Source organism: Spea bombifrons, chromosome 2 (genome assembly GCF_027358695.1).
Source record: "Spea bombifrons isolate aSpeBom1 chromosome 2, aSpeBom1.2.pri, whole genome shotgun sequence".
NCBI lineage: Eukaryota > Metazoa > Chordata > Amphibia > Anura > Pelobatidae > Spea > Spea bombifrons.
Window position 1 is genome coordinate 141,210,385 of NC_071088.1, and position 22,705 is coordinate 141,233,089.

General features: G+C 55.1%; 2 protein-coding genes across 4 annotated transcripts; one reads left to right on the forward strand and one right to left on the reverse strand.

Moving 5' to 3' along the window:
• Positions 1-360: 360 nt before the first annotated feature.
• ARFIP2 (ADP ribosylation factor interacting protein 2) lies at positions 361-20,880 on the reverse strand. 3 transcript variants are annotated; one of them, XM_053456765.1, is made up of 9 exons: positions 20,528-20,880; positions 13,348-13,453; positions 12,570-12,678; positions 6,513-6,575; positions 3,978-4,093; positions 3,327-3,548; positions 2,107-2,264; positions 1,815-1,989; positions 361-698 (listed from the first exon to the last, which is right to left on the reverse strand). In XM_053456765.1, the coding sequence occupies exons 2-9, from the start codon at positions 13,444-13,446 to the stop codon at positions 543-545; spliced, it is 1,098 nt and encodes a 365-aa protein (XP_053312740.1). In that variant the 5' UTR covers positions 13,447-13,453; positions 20,528-20,880; the 3' UTR covers positions 361-542. The 3 variants fall into 3 exon arrangements, with proteins under 3 accessions (XP_053312740.1, XP_053312742.1, XP_053312743.1); XM_053456767.1 differs by lacking the exon at positions 20,528-20,880 and adding an exon at positions 17,863-17,918; XM_053456768.1 differs by lacking the exon at positions 6,513-6,575.
• A 274-nt stretch (positions 20,881-21,154) lies between these two features.
• On the forward strand, positions 21,155-22,494 carry TIMM10B (translocase of inner mitochondrial membrane 10B). The gene is made up of 3 exons (XM_053456184.1): positions 21,155-21,223; positions 21,976-22,071; positions 22,165-22,494. The coding sequence occupies exons 1-3, from the start codon at positions 21,200-21,202 to the stop codon at positions 22,492-22,494; spliced, it is 450 nt and encodes a 149-aa protein (XP_053312159.1). The 5' UTR covers positions 21,155-21,199.
• Positions 22,495-22,705: the final 211 nt, after the last annotated feature.

Below are 22,705 nucleotides of genomic sequence, written 5' to 3' on the forward strand. Positions count from 1 at the left end.
GCAGGAGCGTTACGTCGAGGAGCTACATTTAGAAACACAAGGAGTTGGACGAAGCGATAGGACAGCGGTAAATCCCGCGACGTAACCACGGCTCTAGATCTCAGCGGGTCCGGATCTCTAGTCCAAGCGCAGGGACGTGGGGTGATATCCGAGGGCCGGAGGCAGTTGAGTTCCTAAAGGAGGCGTTGGAGGTTTGCGAGGTGTTGGGGGAGTTGGGTGAAGGGTGAGATGATCTGCATGTCCCTTCTGGACAGGGAGGCGCTGGACCTTATAATGGAGTTCACTGGGACCTGTGACCCTCCGCTCACACTACAACACGTAACAGGGACACACATCGACACATTCGTTAACACAACTATATCACACATTGTGTGTGCACCGACACGTACCATCCCACGCACATTCTCCTCGCCACGTACTCACACTGTCACACCACACACATGTAACATGCTTACAGACTGGAGTGTTTCTGCCTCTCGCATATAAATAAAAACACAGACATGCGCAGCGGCTCCGCGCCCCCCGTCTGCCCGTCCGGCGGCTCACTGCTCCTCCAGCCAGGACGGCTTGTCGCTGGCCGCGCTGCTCAGTTTGATGTTGAATTGCTGCAGAGAAGCCTCTAACTGCTGCTGGTTGCCAGCGAAGTAGGACGAGATGGCGTTATGGAAGAGGAGCAGCTGTTTGTGCATCACCTTCACCTGCAGGGATAGAGAGAACGCAAGCTTTATTTACGCCAGCTGGAATCCAACGACCTGACGCACGCACATTCAGGAGGACCGTGGGTCCATGGACCTACGGCACGCACATTCAGGAGGACCGTGGGTCCATGGACCTACGGCATGCACATTCAGGAGGACCGGGGGTCCATGGACCTACGGCACGCACATTCAGGAGGACCGGGGGGCCATGGACCTACGGCACGCACATTCAGGAGGACCGGGGGGCCATGGACCTACGGCACGCACATTCAGGAGGACCAGGGTGCACCGACCTACGGCGCGCACATTCAGGAGGACCGGGGTGCATCGACCTGACGCGCGCACATTCAGGAGGACCGGGGTCCATCGACCTGACGCGTGCACATTCAGGAGGACCGGGGTCCATCGACCTGACGCGCGCACATTCAGGAGGACCGGGGTCCATCGACCTGACGCGCGCACATTCAGGAGGACCGGGGTCCATCGACCTGACGCGCGCACATTCAGGGGGTATCGGAGGCTTGTGGAGAGGGGGTATCGGAGGCTTGCTGTGAGGGGGTATCGGAGGCTTGCGGAGAGGGGGTATCGGAGGCTTGCGGAGAGGGGGTATCGGAAGGCTTGCGGAGAGGGGGTATCGGAGGCTTGCTGTGAGGGGGTATCGGAGGCTTGCGGAGAGGGGGTATCGGAGGCTTGCGGAGAGGGGGTATCGGGGGGCTTGCGGAGAGGGGGTATCGGGGGTTTGCGGAGAGGGGGTATCGGGGGCTTGCGGAGAGGGGGTATCGGGGGCTTGCGGAGAGGGGGTATCGGAGGCTTGCGGAGAGGGGGTATCGGAGGCTTGCGGAGAGGGGGTATCGGAGGCTTGCAGAGAGGGGGTATCGGAGGCTTGCGGAGAGGGGGTATCGGGGGGCTTGCGGAGAGGGGGTATCGGGGGCTTGCGGAGAGGGGGTATCGGGGGCTTGCGGAGAGGGGGTATCGGGGGCTTGCGGTGAGGGGGTATCGGAGGCTTGCGGAGAGGGGGTATCGGGGGCTTGCGGTGAGGGGGTATCGGAGGCTTGCGGAGAGGGGGTATCGGAGGCTTGCGGAGAGGGGGTATGAGTGTCGGTGGTGTTTTCTTGCCTTGTTCTCCTGTAAAAAGCGCAGTTTGATGGTTACGTCTCCCCGAAGTTTCTCGTATTTGTTGCGATGGATCTGGAAGTTTTGCTGCGCAATTTCCATGCGGCACAGGGTGGCCGCGTCCCGGGGGCCCAAACTCAGTTCTTCCAGGTCGGCTCTGTAGGCATCGTACTCCAGCCTGACAGTCAAAAAACACGGCTTATACAGAGATAAACGACGTGCCGGGGCCCCGAGATCTCACGCTGACCCACCACTGCAGATACAAAGCTGGCATGCGCCCCCCCCCGACACTTACCTGGCCGTCTCGTACTGTTTGACAGTCATCAAGGTGTCTTCCATGGTCTTGTTAATCAGGGTGTTGATACTCGACACAAAGAAATTAACGGCTCCCAGAAGCGTCTCTCCATTCTTACAGAGGAGCTTCTGGGTCTCAGCGTTATACCCAAACTCCTCCTGCAGCAACAGAGGGGTCCAAAGCCAGGTCAGGTAAGAGAAGTTCAGAAACAAGTCCACATGCAGAATAATATTACATCAGCCTGAGCGTGCGTCGCGTGTGGCCCTTGGGGACGACTCCCACTCACTCCAGCGTGACTGTGAGGGCCACAAACGACAGAGCGGGGGTAGCATGTAATGGCAGAGAAGTCAGGGTGTATGGAGAGGATGGAGAGCCCGTCAAAGAAGTCAGGGTGTGTGGAGAGGATGGAGAGCCCGTCAGAGAAGTCAGGGTGTGTGGAGAGGATGGAGAGCCCGTCAGAGAAGTCAGGGTGGATGGAGAGGATGGAGAGCCCGTCAAAGAAGTCAGGGTGTGTGGAGAGGATGGAGAGGCCGTCAGAGAAGTCAGGGTGTCTGGAGAGGATGGAGAGCCCGTCAGGGTGTGTGGAGAGGATGGAGAGCCCGTCAGAGAAGTCAGGGTGTGTGGAGAGGATGGAGAGCCCGTCAGAGAAGTCAGGGTGTGTGGAGAGGATGGAGAGCCCGTCAGAGAAGTCAGGGTGTGTGGAGAGGATGGAGAGCCCGTCAGAGAAGTCAGGGTGTGTGGAGAGGATGGAGAGCCCGTCAGAGAAGTCAGGGTGTGTGGAGAGGATGGAGAGCCCGTCAGAGAAGTCAGGGTGTGTGGAGAGTATGGAGAGCCCGTCAGAGAAGTCAGTGTGTGTGGAGAGGATGGAGAGCCCGTCAGAGAAGTCAGGGTGTGTGGAGAGGATGGAGAGCCCGTCAGAGAAGTCAGGGTGTGTGGAGAGGATGGAGAGCCCGTCAGAGAAGTCAGGGTGTGTGGAGAGGATGGAGAGCCCGTCAGAGAAGTCAGGGTGTATGGAGAGGATGAAGAGCCCGTCAGAGAAGTCAGGGTGTATGGAGAGGATGGAGAGCCCTTCAGAGAAGTCAGGGTGTATGGAGAGCATAGAGAGGATGGAGAGCCCGTCAGAGAAGTCAGGGTGTATGGAGAGGATAGAGAGGATGGAGAGCCCGTCAGAGAAGTCAGGGTGTATGGAGCGGAGGATGGGAGCAGGGAGAGCGACGTACCTGCAGCTCCGGGGATTTCTGACTCAGGTCGGAGAAAGCGTCTCCTAACGCCCTCTGGGTCTGCACCAGGTTGTAGAAGTGAGCGGTCATGGATCGCGCGAGCTGCAGGACTCCCTCGTACTTGTGCTTCGTGTCCCTCAACAGCTCAATTTGTGTTTCGAGCTCCAGATCCACGGTACGGGAGCCCCGGCCGAAGCGCTCGGAGATCAGCTGCTTCGTGCACTGTGTAAAGACATCACGGGAGGTCAGGGGGACATATAGAAGATAAACGCGGCCCAGGAGACATCAGGACGGCCAGCGAAAGGCGGAAGAACAGGTGGAGGAATCAAAAGGCGGAAGGTGTGCGAGGACCCCGGCAGCGGGTGGTAGAGAGGATGACACAAAAACCGTAAATACCGGATCTAACCAGGACTGGGAACCAGAGAACCAACTGGGATGGGTCTGAAGTATATAAAGTATATAAAGAGAGGGTACCGTATAGGGCCAGCATCTAGGCACTCGACACAGTCTGGAAGAGCCACCAGGGCCGGTTCCAGAAAGGGCAGAAGATTCATCCAATAAGACAGAAGGTGAAAGTCTGGGGGTCTAACGTGCTGGTTGGAAGGATGTAGATAATGTCTACATGTCTGCATAACGTGCCGGAAATCTTACTTTATATGTGTTTATTCCCCATTTCTTCACAAGATCAAATTTTTCCACCGCCAAACCTCGTGAAAGTTCTTCTGAGGTCATAGATGGATGTGAGGAGCCCGGCTGGGAGAGAGGTCCTACGGGACAAGAGAGATCCGATGTAACAGCAAACCTGGAACACGTCCCCTATAGAACGAGACCCCCGGTACTATCAGAGCACGGAAACACCCTCCCTACAGAACAAGAGACCCCCGGTACTATCAGAGCACGGAAACACCCTCCCTACAGAACAAGAGACCCCCGGTACTATCAGAGCACGGAAACACGTCCCCTATAGAACGAGACCCCCGGTACTATCAGAGCACGGAAACACCCTCCCTACAGAACAAGAGACCCCGGTACTATCAGAGCGCAGAAACACGTCCCCTGTAGAACAAGAGACCCCCCGGTACTATCAGAGCACAGAAACACGTCCCCTATCGAACAAGAGACCCTCGGGTACTATCAGACCGCGGAAACACCCTCCCTACAGAACAAGAGACCCCGGTACTATCAGACCGCGGAAACACGTCACCTATAGAACATGAGACCCCGGTACTATCAGAGCACTGAAACATGTCCCCTATAGAACAAGAGACCGCCCCGTACTATCAGACCGCTGAAACACCCTCCCTATAGAACAAGAGACCCCGGTACTATCAGACCGCTGAAACACCCTCCCTATAGAACAAGAGACCCCGGTACTATCAGACCGCTGAAACACGTCCCCTATAGAACAAGAGACCGCCCCGTACTATCAGACCGCTGAAACACGTCCCCTATAGAACAAGAGACCCCGGTACTATCAGACCGCTGAAAAAAATTGTCTCTTATTAGCAATAATACTAATGGGGGGGTCTCTATTTAGTAATACCAATGGGGGGGTCTCTATTTAGTAATACCAATGGGGGGTCTCTATTTAGTAATACCAATGGGGGGGTCTCTATTTAGTAATACCAATGGGGGGGTCTCTATTTAGTAATACCAAAGGGGGGGTCTCTATTTAGTAATACCAATGGGGGACTCTCTATTTAGTAATACCAATGGGGGGGGTCTCTATTTAGTAATAACAATGGGGGGTCTCTATTTAGTAATACCAATGGGGGGGTCTCTATTTAGTAATACTAATGGGGGGGTCTCTATTTAGTAATACTAATGGGGGGTCTCTATTTAGTAATACTAATGGGGGGTCTCTATTTAGTAATACTAATGGGGGTCTCTATTTAGTAATACTAATGGGGGTCTCTATTTAGTAATACTAATGGGGGGGTCTCTATTTAGTAATACTAATGGGGGGGTCTCTATTTAGTAATACCAATGGGGGGGTCTCTATTTAGTAATACCAATGGGGGGTCTCTTTTTAGTAATACCAATGGGGGGGTCTCTATTTGGTAATACTAAGGGGGGGTCTCTATTTAGTAATACTAATGGGGGGGTCTCTATTTAGTAATACTAATGGGGGGGTTCTACTAGAAATACCAATGGGGGTCTCTACTAGAAATACTAATGGGGGGTCTATACTAGAAATACTAATGGGGGGTCTCTATTTAGTAATACTAATGGGGGGGTCACTGTGCAATAATACTACAGGCAGTTATACTAATCGGGGTTTTGTTACTTATACCTGAACACGTCTCCTGATTGGCTAGTCTGCAGGCAGCTGATTGGCTGAGTGGAAACGGCGGGGTTCTGGGAGGGGTGCCATAAACAGGGAGATCGTCTAACCAGATGAAGACGGGGAATGGAGGAAAATTGAACGATATGAAAATGTGGGGTAAGAAAATAGCAAGGGGGTAAATATTCAGGAGGGATGAGCGGGCGGAGGCGGGGGAATTAGAAATGGGGATTTGTGTTCGGGGAGAGGAGAAAGGATGGAGAGTTTGGGGATTCACAAGGAAAAGAATAAGAAAAGAGATGACAAAGAATGAATGGAACCTCAGGATCTCCCACGTACCCCCAGCCTGTGCGGACCCTCCGGAGCTGCCCCCGACCCCGGATGTCAGCACAGGTTTCCCGTGGAACCCAACGGTTACTAGCCAGGTGGACGCTGTGACCTGCTGGGTTCCACGCGTGGCCGGTAGCCCCATCGACGGACTAGACGTTCACCGGATCATAGCCCTGCGGTATTAGAGTCCTCCTCGTTATAAAGGGGCCTCAATTACCCAAGCACCCCTCTGCCTCTACAGGCGCCTGGTCTGCTGGGGCAGCTATCTGGGGAACGGGGCTAGTAGACACCCGGCGTACGTGTATAATCACACTGGACAATACACAAAGCGGAAGCAGACACCACCGAGAGAGCAGCAGCCACCACCGAGAGAGCAGCAGCCACCACCGAGAGGGCAGCAGCCACCACCGAGAGGGCAGCAGCCACCACCGAGAGGGCAGCAGCCACCACCGAGAGAGCAGCAGCCACCACGAGAGAGCAGCAGCCACCACCGAGAGAGGAGGACAGGTGTACGAGGTTAAGAGATGCCCACAGTGCCCACGCATGCATTATTAATAAGAAGAGATGGAAACCTTGTCCCTCTGCCGTCAGGAGTCTCGGTCCAAGGAAGTTGGGGTTAAACTGCACCGCCGGCCCTAAACGAAACCACAGAGCCGTGAAAAAGAGACGGGTAAAAGACGTGCCTCCCAGCCGCGGGACCGTTACTTCGTACATTAAAGTGCTTTACGCGCCCGAGAACGTCAGGCCCGACCACCCCAAGACGGGCGGATCGAAAGTATCACTGGAGCAGGATGGCCTACAAATGACTCCGAGATTGGCGCTGGGGCAATAAACAAACCGGTCCCAGACCTGTCCTACGTGCCCCAGCCCCAGCCCGTCGTTATGTCGTTTTATCGTTATTTGGGGTGTTATTTCCCTGCGAGGGGATTTGGTCAGATGGAGGGACGGGCGGCCCAGGTGAGAGTTAATGCGGATAAACGTAAACGTATGGATTTAGGGAAAATAAATTAATTAAAATTAAATGGGGCTGCGTTGGGAAATCATTAAATGAGAAGGAATTTAGCGAGGAGCTCAGTGTCAGGCAGCTGCTGCAAGGGCCGGTGAGATCCTTTCTATTGACCCCCCCCCCCATGTCTCCTGTCTGGAATAGGTGGCGGGAGTTTTACGCTTTCCCACTTAGTTCAAACATAGTTAACCCTTCAGTGTATTGATTTACTTATTTATTCCTCGTTATTAAATTATTATTGGTTTTATGAATAATTATTGGGTGTTCTCCAAATTCCGGGAGAACCCATCGTGGAATACATGGGTGATGTTCCTCTCCTGACAGGAACGAGGATTTATTGATGTTGGGGTCAGAGTTTCAGGGCCTCCAAACGAAGATATTATTGCTCAGTCGGTCTGTCTGGCGATTTTGTTTCTTCGCGTTCTGTCTGATATATATTATAAAACACTTTTTAATGACATATTAAGTGCCCTCGGTCTCCAGAACGAGTGCCAGTCGCTCACGTCACTGAAGTGCCCACAGATAGAGCAGCTAGGAATAAACTGGGGGCCAAATGTCCAAAAGGTTTTTAATGAAGATTTTTGTTGAGGCCGACAAAGGACGGGGTCACTTTTCTGTGGGATATGCCTTTGTTACAGGCCTCAGTAGACGTTAAGGTTAATGACTGTTACAGGCCTCAGTAGAAGTTAAGGTTAATGACCGTTACAGGCCTCAGTAGAAGTTCAGGCCTCAGTAGAAGTTAAGGTTAAGGATTTAACTTCGCAGTACTAGTAGTTTCTGTTACGTAAGATTTTTTAATGTTTTAAGATTAGAATGTTTTTGTATTCAGTAAAAATGATCAGCAGCTTGGCCTTGGTGATTTTCCTCTCCTGATTTTTTTCTGACCGTTAGTACTCTTTTTGTACCATTTTTGAGGTAGCGATACGCAGGTCTAGTTACAAAACCTTATATATATGCAGATCTTTGTTTATAATCTGGGGCAGACCGAGAGACTGAAGCGAGACTTCATATCGAGACTGACTGGAATGTTTAATTTTATTTTTCATGCATATAAGATTTAATAGGCATTCTATGTTATACTCTGTTTAATTTTGGATTTCTGTAATTTTTATTATTTTTAATAAATAAGTAATTACTATATCGAATTCTCAATCCTTTCTTATAATTGTTCTCACGATTTCATTTATTGAATGTGAGACGAATCCACATGTATAAAATGAGATTTGGTAACTTATCACCTAGGGTGGAAGACAACCTCTTTTTAAGGCATTACATGGGAGGGAAGCTGTGAATCCATCACACCTTAGTCTCCCAGACCTCCATAGGCTCCTCTACAAGTTCTCAAAAAAAACAACATTTCCTAACGACAGACAATCGGCTCCTTTCTTTCCTCGTAGAGGAACATGGAGACCAAGAGGCAGCAGAGGACCTCACCATTCAAGGACCTCCTCAGGAAAGTGTATTTTCTCCTCTTTCCTTCTGGGAAAAAACAGGCGACAGACGGACCGATTCTTCCTTCTCTTTGTCTCATTTACAATCAAATGATTAACTCATATAAGGTATCCCTTTACCCCCCCCCCATACAGGTAATTACCCCTCGCCCCTCAGTATACAATCCTGTAGACAAAGTCAAGCTCAAAGGAGTTATCTCAATTTCCAACACAATTGTTTACCGGTAAAGGAAGAAGGTTTCCGGAGCAGTTACCAGACTTCCGAGTCTGATGGTTTGCTAAGATTCCAAAAAATGGGGGAATCCATTGATGAGAGACCTCGTTTTTCCCAGGGATCGGATGGTTTGACGGTTCCAGGGACTTCACTACATGGACCAATTCTCCAGACACTTCAGTCTCCTCGACTCTCCTTTGGTCCTTTTATTATAACATTTATCATTTAGCGCGAATAAAGCTGCACAGCGATGGACGATTCATCTTCTATCTGACTGGGGTTTTCTCATTAATTGGAAGAAATCCCCCTTTTGACCGGAATAGTTGGGTTGTTATCAGCATCACTGATTTCCAGGCTCCTTCCAAGTCCAAACACCTCTGAAAAGCTTTACCCAGACGACGCTCCGCTATCGATGGACACAAGAGAGGAGCTCTACGGTGGTGACAGCACAGGACAGGAGAGAGATGCTCGGCCCAACGCCAGACCTGATAAGAGTCTAATGCGAGTCTATACGGTTGGGAGCCGTTGCGGTTCTCTAATCACTGGGGACAGACTTCATACTAACGGTCTGGCTCCTCTGCCTTGAAATGCTTTACGGCGGACAGGCCGGGCTGTTGTATAATCACGAGGACGGACATTTCCAGGCCGGGCTGTTGTATACTCACGAGGACGGACATTTCCGCAGAGATAATAAATCACTCGGGTGCCATGAGATGCAATGCTCTGGCGGACTTGGCACAAGACTTTTGGCATTTTGTCTAGCTTGAGGTATCTCCAGCCGAGCAGAATACATTCCAGGTCTTTCCGCACCGTTGTGGATAGGAATTGCAGACCCCTCATGGACTTCTTTTATGAGGACCTCTCTACAGGATCTTTTTACTTCAAGTTGAAATCACCAATTGCTGAAGTTTTTCAGCTGGGGTTCGGATCCAGAGGTGAAGCGTTGCTGTAACTACTCCTTTCCACCTTTCTTCAATTCTTCTGGAATCGACCATGGACGTCCCACGCCTAATTCAACCTTTTACCGGCACTTTTACCGCTTACAGCCTACACGACGCGCAAATAAACCGAGCCCGGCACGCTCCACGCTAAACCTCCGCTTACAGCCTACACAGCGCGTGAATAAACCGAGCCCGGCGCGCTCCACGCTAAACCTCCGCTTACAGCCTACACAGCGCGTGAATAAACCGAGTCCGGCGCGGTCCACGCTAAACCTCCGCTTACAGCCTACACGACGCGTGAATAAACCGAGCCCGGCGCGCTCCACGCTAAACCTCCGCTTACAGCCTACACAGCGCGTGAATAAACCGAGCCCGGCGCGCTCCACGCTAAACCTCCACTTACAGCCTACACGACGCGCGAATAAACCGAGCCCGGCGCGCTCCACGCTAAACCTCCGCTTACAGCCTACACAGCGCGTGAATAAACCGAGCCCGGTGCGCTCCACGCTAAACCTCCGCTTACAGCCTACACGGCGCGCGAATAAACCGAGCCCGGCGCGCTCCACGCTAAACCTCCGCTTACAGCCTATACGACGCGCAAATAAACCGAGCGCGGCGCGCTCCACGCTAAACCTCCGCTTACAGCCTACACGACGCGTGAATAAACCGAGCCCGGCACGCTCCACGCTAAACCTCCACTTACAGCCTACACGATGCGCCAATAAACCGAGCCCGGCGCGCTCCACGCTAAACCTCCGCTTACAGCCTACACGGCGCGCGAATAAACCGAGCCCGGCGCGCTCCATGCTAAACCTCCGCTTACAGCCTATACGACGCGCAAATAAACCGAGCCCGGCACGCTCCACGCTAAACCTCCACTTACAGCCTACACGACGCGCCAATAAACCGAGCCCGGCGCGCTCCACGCTAAACCTCCGCTTACAGCCTACACGGCGCGCGAATAAACCGAGCCCGGCACGCTCCACGCTAAACCTCCGCTTACAGCCTATACGACGCGCAAATAAACCGAGCCCGGCACGCTCCACGCTAAACCTCCGCTTACAGCCTACACAGCGCGTGAATAAACCGAGCCCGGCGCGCTCCACGCTAAACCTCCGCTTACAGCCTACACAGCGCGTGAATAAACCGAGCCCGGCGCGCTCCACGCTAAACCTCCGCTTACAGCCTACACAGCGCGTGAATAAACCGAGTCCGGCGCGCTCCACGCTAAACCTCCGCTTACAGCCTACACAGCGCGTGAATAAACCGAGCCCGGCGCGGTCCACGCTAAACCTCCGCTTACAGCCTACACGGCGCGTGAATAAACCGAGCCCGGCGCGCTCCACGCTAAACCTCCGCTTACAGCCTACACGACGCGCAAATAAACCGAGCCCGGCACGCTCCACGCTAAACCTCCACTTACAGCCTACACGACGCGCCAATAAACCGAGCCTGGCGCGCTCCACGCTAAACCTCCGCTTACAGCCTACACGGCGCGCGAATAAACCGAGCCCGGCGCGCTCCACGCTAAACCTCCGCTTACAGCCTATACGACGCGCAAATAAACCGAGCCCGGCACGCTCCACGCTAAACCTCCGCTTACAGCCTACACAGCGCGTGAATAAACCGAGCCCGGCGCGCTCCACGCTAAACCTCCGCTTACAGCCTACACAGCGCGTGAATAAACCGAGCCCGGCGCGCTCCACGCTAAACCTCCACTTACAGCCTACACGACGCGCCAATAAACCGAGCCCGGCGCGCTCCACGCTAAACCTCCGCTTACAGCCTACACAGCGCGTGAATAAACCGAGCCCGGCGCGCTCCACGCTAAACCTCCGCTTACAGCCTACACAGCGCGTGAATAAACCGAGTCCGGCGCGCTCCACGCTAAACCTCCGCTTACAGCCTACACAGCGCGTGAATAAACCGAGCCCGGCGCGGTCCACGCTAAACCTCCGCTTACAGCCTACACGACGCGTGAATAAACCGAGCCCGGCGCGCTCCACGCTAAACCTCCGCTTACAGCCTACACAGCGCGTGAATAAACCGAGCCCGGCGCGCTCCACGCTAAACCTCCGCTTACAGCCTACACGACGCACGAATAAACCGAGCCCGGCGCGCTCCACGCTAAACCTCCGCTTACAGCCTACATGACGCACGAATAAACCGAGCCCGGCGCGCTCCACGCTAAACCTCTGCTTACAGCCTACACGACGCGCAAATAAACCGAGGCCGGCGCGCTCCACGCTAAACCTCCGCTTTCTCCGACCTGCGCCGGACTGAGAGAAACGCGCCGGGCCGGCTTCATTTGCGTTTCATGTCTGCGGCTAATTGGGCTCAGTTTTGGGGGACCCGTTCCTCATACATCAGCCTCTGTTATCTGTTTCTTATATCCGGCTTCACGCTCGTGTAATAGGAGCCTATAAAGGGGGCTCACAGAGAGACGGGGGCCACGGAACGCAGTCATTTATATATAATAATAACGAATATTCCTAATCGAAGCGGTTTCCCTCCCTTCCGGAACATTAAATAAGGAGTCAGTAACTCCTGCGGCGTAAGAGCTCACACCTTATTTTCTCTTTGGCCTTGTCTTCTATTAATGAGCCATTTGCCTATCCCGTCCGTGTCACTTATGCTGGTAGGCTGCTCCAGTTATCCACTACCCTCACAACATCTGCTGCTGTGAGATCATCTACTCCAGCATCTCTTAATATTGGAAGAATTAACCCATTTTTACAGCAGTTGCAGGAAAAGAGACCTTTGTCTCAAATTATTCACCAAGATGAAGAGGCAGAAAAACCAACGTCCTTACGGCCCAAACGGACAGCCTCTCATTAAAAGGAGTCAATTCCAAACATTTCCAACATAACAAGCCAATCAAAACGCCTCAAAAACCAGCCGAGGGAGCGGAAGCCTTAAAGTCAAGTCGGGGAAATACAGCTTCCGGTTAGAAGTGATAAGAACGGACGGCGTGCCGCAGACACGGAGCACCCCGCGCATGCGCCTCCGTTAGTTACCTTTTAAGCTGCCGGTCGGAATGATCCCTTCAGTGGTCCCTCCATATCCGCCCGACACTATACTCGTCTCGTTCAGGTTGGGTCCGGAGACCATCACTTGCTGCAGATCCTGGAGGAGAAAGGGTTAAACGAAAAGTGAGAAATCGGATATCGGGTGAAGGGGCAAATAGAGCGGAGGCTCCGGGGCAGAAGAACTGGGGGCTTGGGAGAGACAAGGAATTGGAGGCCAGGGGATAGTGGGGTGGTAGGGGATCGTATGGGGGTATGGAGGACCATGTATAATATATAGTTAAATCAGTGAAGTGCCCTGTATAGGGTGTAGAGGTGTCGTGGAGCGGTGGGTCAGGGTGTAGAGGTGTCGTGGAGCGGTGGGGTCAGGGTGTAGAGGTGTCGTGGAGCGGTGGGGTCCGGGTGCAGAGGTGTCGTGGAGTGGTCGGGTCAGGGTGTAGAGGTGTCGTGGAGCGGTGGGGTCAGGGTGTAGAGGTGTCGTGGAGCGGTGGGGTCAGAGTGTAGAGGTGTCGTGGAGCAGTTGGGTCAGGGTGCAGAGGTGTCGTGGAGCGGTCGGGTCAGGGTGCAGAGGTGTCGTGGAGCGGTCGGGTCAGGGTGTAGAGATGTCGTGGAGCGGTGGGGTCAGGGTGTAGAGGTGTCGTGGAGCGGTGGGGTCAGGGTGAAGAGGTGTCGTGGAGCAGTGGGGTCAGGGTGCTGATGGGAGGGAATGTATGATAGAAGCCGCCAGCGTTGGAGGAACCCAGAAGTGTCGCCCGCTCTGTGCCGTCACCTGCTCCAAACTCTCGTCCTCGTTGAGGGCCCCGGAGACCCCGTTGCTGCTGATTGGAATCTCCATCGTCGCAGCTTTGCTCATAATTCCTTCAGACATCGTGATCCTGGGAACAGAAACGAGAGATGAGGACGGTGCTAACCGGACGGGGGCGAGAGATGAGGACGGTGCTAACCGGAGGGGGGCGAGAGATGAGGACGGTGCTAACCGGAGGGGGGCCGAGAGATGAGGACGGTGCTAACCGGAGGGGGGCGAGAGATGAGGACGGTGCTAACCGGAGGGGGGCGAGAGATGAGGACGGTGCTAACGGGAGGGAGGAGAGCGAAAGACGAGGACGGTGCTAACAGGAGGAGGGGGGCGAGAGATGAGGACGGTGCTAACCGGAGGGAGGAGAGCGAGAGATGAGGACGGTGCTAACCGGACGGGGGGCGAGAGATGAGGACGGTGCTAACCGGACGGGGGGCGAGAGATGAGGACGGTGCTAACCGGACGGGGGGCGAGAGATGAGGACGGTGCTAACCGGACGGGGGGCGAGAGATGAGGACGGTGCTAACCGGACGGGGGGCGAGAGATGAGGACGGTGCTAACCGGACGGGGGGCGAGAGATGAGGACGGTGCTAACCGGAGGAGGGCGAGAGATGAGGACGGTGCTAACCGGAGGAGGGCGAGAGATGAGGACGGTGCTAACCGGACGGGGGGCGAGAGATGTGGACGGTGCTAACCGGACCGCTGGCGAGAGATGAGGACGATGCTAACCGGAGGAGGGATGAGCGCCAACTAGAGGAAAGAGCAAAGCATTAAGGATAGAGTGGTGGGCAGCGTTAAGTGGAGGGAGGAGAGCGAGGAGGACATTGGCACTAACTGGAGGAGAGAGGAAGCCGATCGGCACGCTCGATAATAATCTGATAAACAATTGTTATTAGGAAAGGAAAAGAGGGGGAGCGGAGCATACTGTTGGTTTCCATGGCGATTGCCCCACAACAAGTGAACCCCTAGAAACCCCTAGCAAACAGGTATCTCCAGACCCGGCTGGAGCCGCAGTGTACCCGGCGCTGCACGGGGCATTCTCTTACTGGCTGCTCTTTTTTGGCCCTTCTCTTCTCTGGTCTGTTTTCCTTTTTTTTCTCCTCTATCTGCCCTCATACCGCCCCCTACAGCACATTCCTCCATCTTCCCACAATCCTGCCCTCCCTCCGTCCGTCCCTGCCCCTCTCCCACCTGCCCCTGTGCTGTCCTAATATATACCGCTTCCCCTGACCCGTTTATACTGTAACCTCTCACCCAGTAGAGGGCACCGACCTTTGTTAACCCTTCACACCCAGCTGAGTCCAAATCTTTCTCCCCCTCGCCTAATCCTGCCCCCCCCGCTTCTCTCTCTCTGTTCCCTCCTCTATCCACGGAGCTCTCTATCCCCCAATCTATCCGCGGAGCTCTCTATCCCCCAATCTATCCACGGAGCTCTCTATCCCCCAATCTATCCACGGAGCTCTCTATCCCCCAATCTATCCGCGGAGCTCTCTATCCCCCAATCTATCCACGGAGCTCTCTATCCCCCAATCTATCCGCGGAGCTCTCTATCCCCCAATCTATCCGCGGAGCTCTCTATCCCCCAATTTATCCGCGGAGCTCTCTATCCCCCAATCTATCCGCGGAGCTCTCTATCCCCCAATCTATCCGCGGAGCTCTCTATCCCCCAATCTATCCGCGGAGCTCTCTATCCCCCAATCTATCCGCGGAGCTCTCTATCCCCCAATCTATCCGCGGAGCTCTCTATCCCCCAATCTATCCGCGGAGCTCTCTATCCCCCACTCTATCCGCGGAGCTCTCTATCCCCCCAATCTATCCACGGAGCTCTCTATCCCCCAATCTATCCACGGAGCTCTCTATCCCCCAATCTATCCGCGGAGCTCTCTATCCCCCAATCTATCCACGGAGTTCTCTATCCCCCAATCTATCCACGGAGCTCTCTATCCCCCAATCTATCCGCGGAGCTCTCTATCCCCCAATTTATCCGCGGAGCTCTCTATCCCCCAATCTATCCGCGGAGCTCTCTATCCCCCATCTATCCGCGGAGCTCTCTATCCCCCAATCTATCCGCGGAGCTCTCTATCCCCCAATCTATCCGCGGAGCTCTCTATCCCCCAATCTATCCGCGGAGCTCTCTATCCCCCCAATCTATCCGCGGAGCTCTCTATCCCCCCAATCTATCCGCGGAGCTCTCTATCCCCAATCTATCCACGGAGCTCTCTATCCCCAATCTATCCACGGAGCTCTCTATCCCCAATCTATCCACGGAGCTCTCTATCCCCAAATCTATCCGCGGGGCTCTCTATCCCCCCAATCTATCCGCGGAGCTCTCTATCCCCCAATCTATCCACGGAGCTCTCTATCCCCAATCTATCCGCGGAGCTCTCTATCCCCAATCTATCCACGGAGCTCTCTATCCCCAATCTATCCACGGAGCTCTCTATCCCCCAATCTATCCACGGAGCTCTCTATCCCCCAATCTATCCACGGAGCTCTCTATCCCCAATCTATCCACGGAGCTCTCTATCCCCCAATCTTTCTAGACTCTCTACCCAACGCCGCGTCAGTCTGTTGGTCCTGGTTCTGCCGGACCCTTTGAATAAATATTCCGTATGAATTCAGATTCTACCCCCCCGCTCTCTATAACGATACCCCGAGTAGTAGATTCTGACTGGAGATATTGGGGACGTCCACGGGTCCCGGCGCTGCCTCCCGACAGCCACTTTAACGGAATTCCTCCTGCCGGGACTCTGCAGGGAAATCCCATCCGCCGGGAGCCTGCCGTGTCCTGTGGGGTGGGGGGGTCACGGGGCGGTTTTTGGCATCAGGGAGGCAGGGAGAGAGTTTCCAGGATCCAGGAGAAGAAGAACTGGTTTTATAGCAAACATTGAGAGGTAGAGTGAGTAAGAGACAGGAGGGGGTTACAAAGATAGAGAGAGAGGGAGAGAGGGGGGGTTACAAAGAGAGAGAGCAAGAGAGAGAGTGAGAGGGGGTTACAAAGAGAGAGAGAGAGAGCACGAGGGGGTTACAAAGAGAGAGAGCGGGAGGGGGGTTACAAAGAGAGAGAGAGAGAGCGAGAGGGGGTTACAAAGAGAGCGAGAGAGAGAGCGAGAGGGGGTTAGAGAGAGAGCAAGAGAGAGAGCGAGAGGGGGTAACAGAGAGAGCGAGAGAGAGAGCGAGAGGGGGTTACAGAGAGAGCGAGAGAGAGAGCGAGAGGGGGTTACAAAGAGAGCGAGAGGGGGTTACAGAGAGAGCGAGAGAGAGTGAGAGGGGGTTACAGAGAGCGAGAGGGGGTTACAGAGAGAGCGAGATAGAGAGAGCGTGAGGTGGGTTACATGATATTTTATGAGCGTTCCCGTGCAGCTGGATTACACGCACGAGCCCGTGTACATACGACCGGGTACCTGACTGCGTGTTACAGTCTGCGTGTATTTGCACATGTGGTACAGCAGAGTCTGCGTGTTATAGGCGTGTATTGGCCCGCGTGTTACGGGTGAGCCTGCGTGTACCTGTCCGTCGATGTAAGATACACAGGTGTGTCGGTATGTAGCGGTGCCCCACACACGCCTGGCAGCGCATGACTTATTAACTTAGAACAGGACACTCGGCAGGTTCTGTGTGGAGTCGGTGAAGACAGCGGCCGCTGCAATCATTAACCAGCAGCCTCCCGGTCTGTCATTAACTGCCTCCGACCCCCCCCCACGCTTAATCTGCAGATGGACCGTTCTCCTGGTCTGTCATTAACTGCCCCAGACCCCCCCCACGCTTAATCGTTCTCCCGGTCTGCGACTGAGGCGACTGCTCCCTCCAACCTGAACCTTCACATTATCACGAGGACTGATGGGGTAAAGTGACAGCGCGGAAAGAAGTTCATACAAAGTGCTGAGAGAGAAGTGACACCAAGAAAGAAGAGAGAGGAGGGCGAGAGAAAGGAGTGTAAGAGACAGCCAGAGAGAGAGAGACAGAGAAAGGAGTGTGAGAGACAGTCAGAGAGAGAAAGGAGTGTAAGAGACAGTCAGACAGAGAGAGACAGCGAGAGAGAGAGAGAGAGACAGAGAGAGAGAGAAAGGAGTGTGAGAGACAGTCAGAGAGAGACAGCGAGAGAGACAGTCAGAGAGAGAGAGAAAGGAGTGTGAGAGACAGTCAGAGAGAGAGAGACAGAGAAAGGAGTGTGAGAGACAGTCAGAGAGAGAGACAGAGAAAGGAGTGTGAGAGACAGTCAGAGAGAGAAAGAAGTGTAAGAGACAGTCAGACAGAGAGAGACAGCGAGAGAGAGAGAGAGAGAGAGAGAGAGAGAGAGAGAGAAAGGAGTGTGAGAGACAGTCAGAGAGAGAAAGGAGTGTGAGAGACAGTCAGAGAGAGACAGCGAGAGAGAGACAGTCAGAGAGAGAGAGAAAGGAGTGTAAGAGACAGTCAGAGAGAGAAAGGAGTGTGAGAGACAGTCAGAGAGGATCTGGTTGAACTCCCGTAAGAAGTAAATGCTGTTACCTGCCGCAGGATCATCTCAGGAAGAGACTCCCAGGACCAGGAGTAAGAACTGAGCAAACACCTGCCGTGTCAGCACAAGCTCCGCCCCACCTGCCCTAAAGACCTGCCCACTCATACCTGTCTTACAACAAAGGGCCCGCCCACTCCTACTCTATGGAACTGGGCCTGTCCACCCCCTACTCTATGGAACAGGGCCCACCCTTTTATACCTGCATGTAATACGGTGTATCTGTGATGTATCTGTGAGCGCCTGGTACGGTGTAATACACCGGTCTGTGTATCTGTGAGTGCCAGGCATGCCCGGGTACGGTGTAATACCCGGGTTACGGTGTATCAGTGAGTGCCCAGGTATGGTGTAATACCGGAGTTACGGTGTACCTGTTTGAGCGGCCAGGTACGGTGTAATACCCAAGTTACGGTGTACCTGTTTGAGCGGCCGGGTACGGTGTAATACCCAAGTTACGGTGTACCTGTGAGCGCCCGGGTTACGGTGTAATACCTGGGTACGGTGTATCTGTGAGCGCCCGGGTACGGTGTAATACCAGGGTACGGTGCATCTGCGAGCGCCTGGGTACGGTGTAATACCAGGGTACGGTGTATCTGCCAGCGCCTGGGTACGGTGTAATACCAGGGTACGGTGTATCTGCGAGCGTCTGGGTACGGTGTAATACCAGGGTACGGTGCATCTGTGAGCGCCCAGGTACGGTGTATCTGTGAGCACCCGGGTACGGTGTAATACCAGGGTACGGTGTATCTGCGAGCGCCTGGGTACGGTGTAATACCAGGGTACGGTGTATCTGCCAGCGCCTGGGTACGGTGTAATACCAGGGTACGGTGTATCTGCGAGCGTCTGGGTACGGTGTAATACCAGGGTACGGTGCATCTGTGAGCGCCCAGGTACGGTGTATCTGTGAGCACCCGGGTACGGTGTAATACCAGGGTACGGTGTATCTGTGAGCGCCCGGGTACGGTGTAATACCAGGGTACGGTGTAATACCAAGGTACGGTGTATCTGTGAGCACCCGGGTACGGTGTAATACCAGGGTACGGTGTATCTGTGAGCACCCTAGTGCGGTGTAATACTAGGGTACGGTGTATCTGCGAGCGCCCGGGTACGGTGTAATACCAGGGTACGGTGTATCTGTGAGCACCCTAGTGCGGTGTAATACTAGGGTACGGTGTATCTGCGAGCGCCCGGGTACGGTGTATCTGCAAGCGCCTGGGTACGGTGTAATACCAGGGTACGGTGTATCTGCGAGCGCCTGGGTACGGTGTAATACCAGGGTACGGTGTATCTGCGAGTGTCTGGGTACCGTGTAATACCAGGGTACGGTGTATCTGTGAGTGCCCGGGTACGGTGTAATACCAGGGTACGGTGTATCTGTGAGCACCCGGGTACGGTGTAATACCAGGGTACGGTGTATCTGTGAGCGCCCGGGTACGGTGTAATACCAGGGTACGGTGTATCTGTGAGCACCCGGGTACGGTGTAATACCAGGGTACGGTGTATCTGTGAGCACCCGGGTACGGTGTAATACCAGGGTACGGTGTATCTGTGAGCACCCTAGTGCGGTGTAATACTAGGGTACGGTGTATCTGCGAGCGCCCGGGTACGGTGTAATACCAGGGTACGGTGTATCTGTGAGTGCCCTAGTACGGTATAATACCAGGGTACGGTGTATCTGTGAGCGCCCGGGTACGGTGTAATACCAGGGTACGGTGTATCTGTGAGCGCCCGGGTACGGTGTATCTGTGAGTGCCCTAGTACGGTGTAATACCAGGGTACGGTGTATCTGTGAGCACCCGGGTACGGTGTAATACCAGGGTACGGTGTATCTGCGAGCGCCTGGGTACGGTGTAATACCAGGGTACGGTGTATCTGCGAGTGTCTGGGTACGGTGTAATACCGGGGTACGGTGTATCTGTGAGCGCCCGGGTACGGTGTAATACCAGGGTACGGTGTATCTGTGAGCACCCGGGTACGGTGTAATACCAGGGTACGGTGTATCTGTGAGCGCCCGGGTACGGTGTAATACCAGGGTACGGTGTATCTGTGAGCACCCGGGTACGGTGTAATACCAGGGTACGGTGTATCTGTGAGCACCCTAGTGCGGTGTAATACCAGGGTACGGTGTATCTGCGAGCGCCCGGGTACGGTGTAATACCAGGGTACGGTGTATCTGTGAGTGCCCTAGTACGGTATAATACCAGGGTACGGTGTATCTGTGAGCGCCCGGGTACGGTGTAATACCAGGGTACGGTGTATCTGTGAGCGCCCGGGTACGGTGTAATACCAGGGTATGGTATATCTGTGAGCACCCGGGTACGGTGTATCTGTGAGTGCCCTAGTACGGTGTAATACCAGGGTACGGTGTATCTGTGAGCACCCGGGTACGGTGTAATACCAGGGTACGGTGTATCTGCGAGCGCCTGGGTACGGTGTAATTCCAGGGTACGGTGTATCTGCGAGCGCCCGGGTACGGTGTAATACCAGGGTACGGTGTATCTGTGAGTGCCCTAGTACGGTATAATACCAGGGTACGGTGTATCTGTGAGCACCCGGGGACGGTGTATCTGTGAGTGCCCGGGTACCGTGTATCTGTGAGTGCCCATGGTGCTCGGGTACTGTGCCATTATCTGGGTTGCACTTGTCCGTGGGACTCACCAGAGGGTCTGTCTCTTCAGATCAGATGTCACACTTTTTCATTAGGTGGCCAGAGTTGTTGAGGCGGTCCCTCGCAGGTCATATAGAGCGGTCTCTCAGTTAATAAGGTTTCAGGGATGTCACGCTAATGGAGATGCACACATATGGTGCAGCAGTCTCTCTCGCTCTTTCTCTCTCTGGATGTCTCTAATTTTGGACAGTCTCTCCATGCATGGTGGTGCAGTCTCTCTCTGGATGCCTCTAATCCAGGGCAGTCTCCCCATGCATGATGCAGCAGTCTATTTTCTTAATCTGCAGATCTCACAGCCTCTGTGTGTCTAATCTGAGGTCTCTGGGGGAGGGGTTTCTGTGACAGCTGTCCAAAATAACCGGAAGTGATGTCTGAAAAGAGGACATTGAGGACGCCATCTTGTGGCTGGCGGATATGCGTCAGAGGAAGCGCTAAACACCAGACACATAATTACATGGTGTCTCCGAATGCCCGTGGCGGCTACCGCAAGTGAGATTCTAAAATCTAGGGATTACAACTCTTCGCCAATCAGAACGTAGAATCTTCGTGACGTCAGGCACGATAGCTAAACATGGCGGCGCCCTGCAGCTGAATGTGACCACAGGAGCGGCGGACGACAGACTGAAGCCGGTTAATCGGGACGCAGCTGGTATTATAGCGACATGGAGGCCGATCAGCTGCGCAATGTGAGCACAACCTGCCCCTTCTGCCGACAGACTGTGCAAAATACGCCGCCCCCCCCCCCGACCCTGGGCCCCGAACAGCCCCCCCCCCGACCCTGGGTCCCGAACAGCCCCCCCCCCGACCCTGGGCCCCGAACAGCCCCCCCCCCCGACCCTGGGCCCCGAACAGCCCCCCCCCCCGACCCTGGGCCCCGAACAGCCCCCCCCCGACCCTGGGCCCCGAACAGCCCCCCCCCCCCGACCCTGGGCCCCGAACAGCCCCCCCCCCGACCCTGGGCCCCGAACAGCCCCCCCCCCGACCCGGGGCCCCGAGCAGCCCCCCCGACCCGGGGCCCCGAACAGCCCCCCCGACCCGGGGCCCCGAACGCCCTTCCCCCCCCCCGACCCGGGGCCCCGAACGCCCTTCCCCCCCCCCGACCCGGGGCCCCGAACGCCCTTCCCCCCCCCGACCCTGGGCCCCGAATGCCCTTCCCCCCCCCGACCCTGGGCCCCGAATGCCCTTCCCCCCCCCGACCCTGGGCCCCGAACGCCCTCCCCCCCCCGACCCTGGGCCCCGAACGCCCTCCCCCCCCCCGACCCTGGGCCCCGAACGCCCTCCCCCCCCCCGACCCTGGGCCCCAAACATCCTCCCCCCCCCCGACCCTGGGCCCCGAACGCCCTTCCCCCCGACCCTGGGCCCCGAACGCCCTTCCCCCCCGACCCTGGGCCCCGAACGCCCTTCTCCTCTGCTTGACTATTTTGTGTCTCTCCTCCAGCTGCGGGATTTCCTGCTGGTTTATAATAAGATGACCGAGATCTGCTTCACCCGGTGCGCGCGGAACCTGAACTACCGCGTGATGACGATGGACGAGGTATGACATCATTCGGTCCCTTCGGGGGCCCTGGGTTCTGCCCGTGGGGCCCTATCTGTGCTCTGCGTTCACTCTTCTCTCTGGATTTCACAGGAACGATGTCTGGATAACTGCGCCTCCAAACTCATTCGCTCCAACCACCGGCTGATGGCAGCATATGTGGGGTTAATGCCCAGCGTGGTGCAGCGCAGGATGGCTGAACTCGAAAATCAAAGCAAGGAAGTGGCCCCCAGTGGCCCCCAGGAGGCTCTCCTGCCCCCTTCAGATACCTCCAGCCCCGGGGCCACACAGGTCGCCGCTCCCCCTGTAGATCTAGCAGCCAAGCTTAACCCTGACAGTTTGTCCGCAGAAGCAGTGACCCCCAACCTGTGGACAGTGACTCCTGATCATGGCGGGACCCCCTCTGTGGACAGTGACCCCTGATCAGGGCGGGACCCCCTCTGTGGACAGTGACCCCTGATCAGGGCGGGACCTCGTCTGAACTATGACAGAACTCATGTCCGGCTTTATCATCCTTCACAGATGTCTTACGCCAAATGCAGCAAGATCCTCAGAGTGGCAGGGGGACCAAAGGGACATCCACAGCGTGTGCCCCCCCCGTACGGGCATCCACAGCGTGTGCCCCCCCCGTACG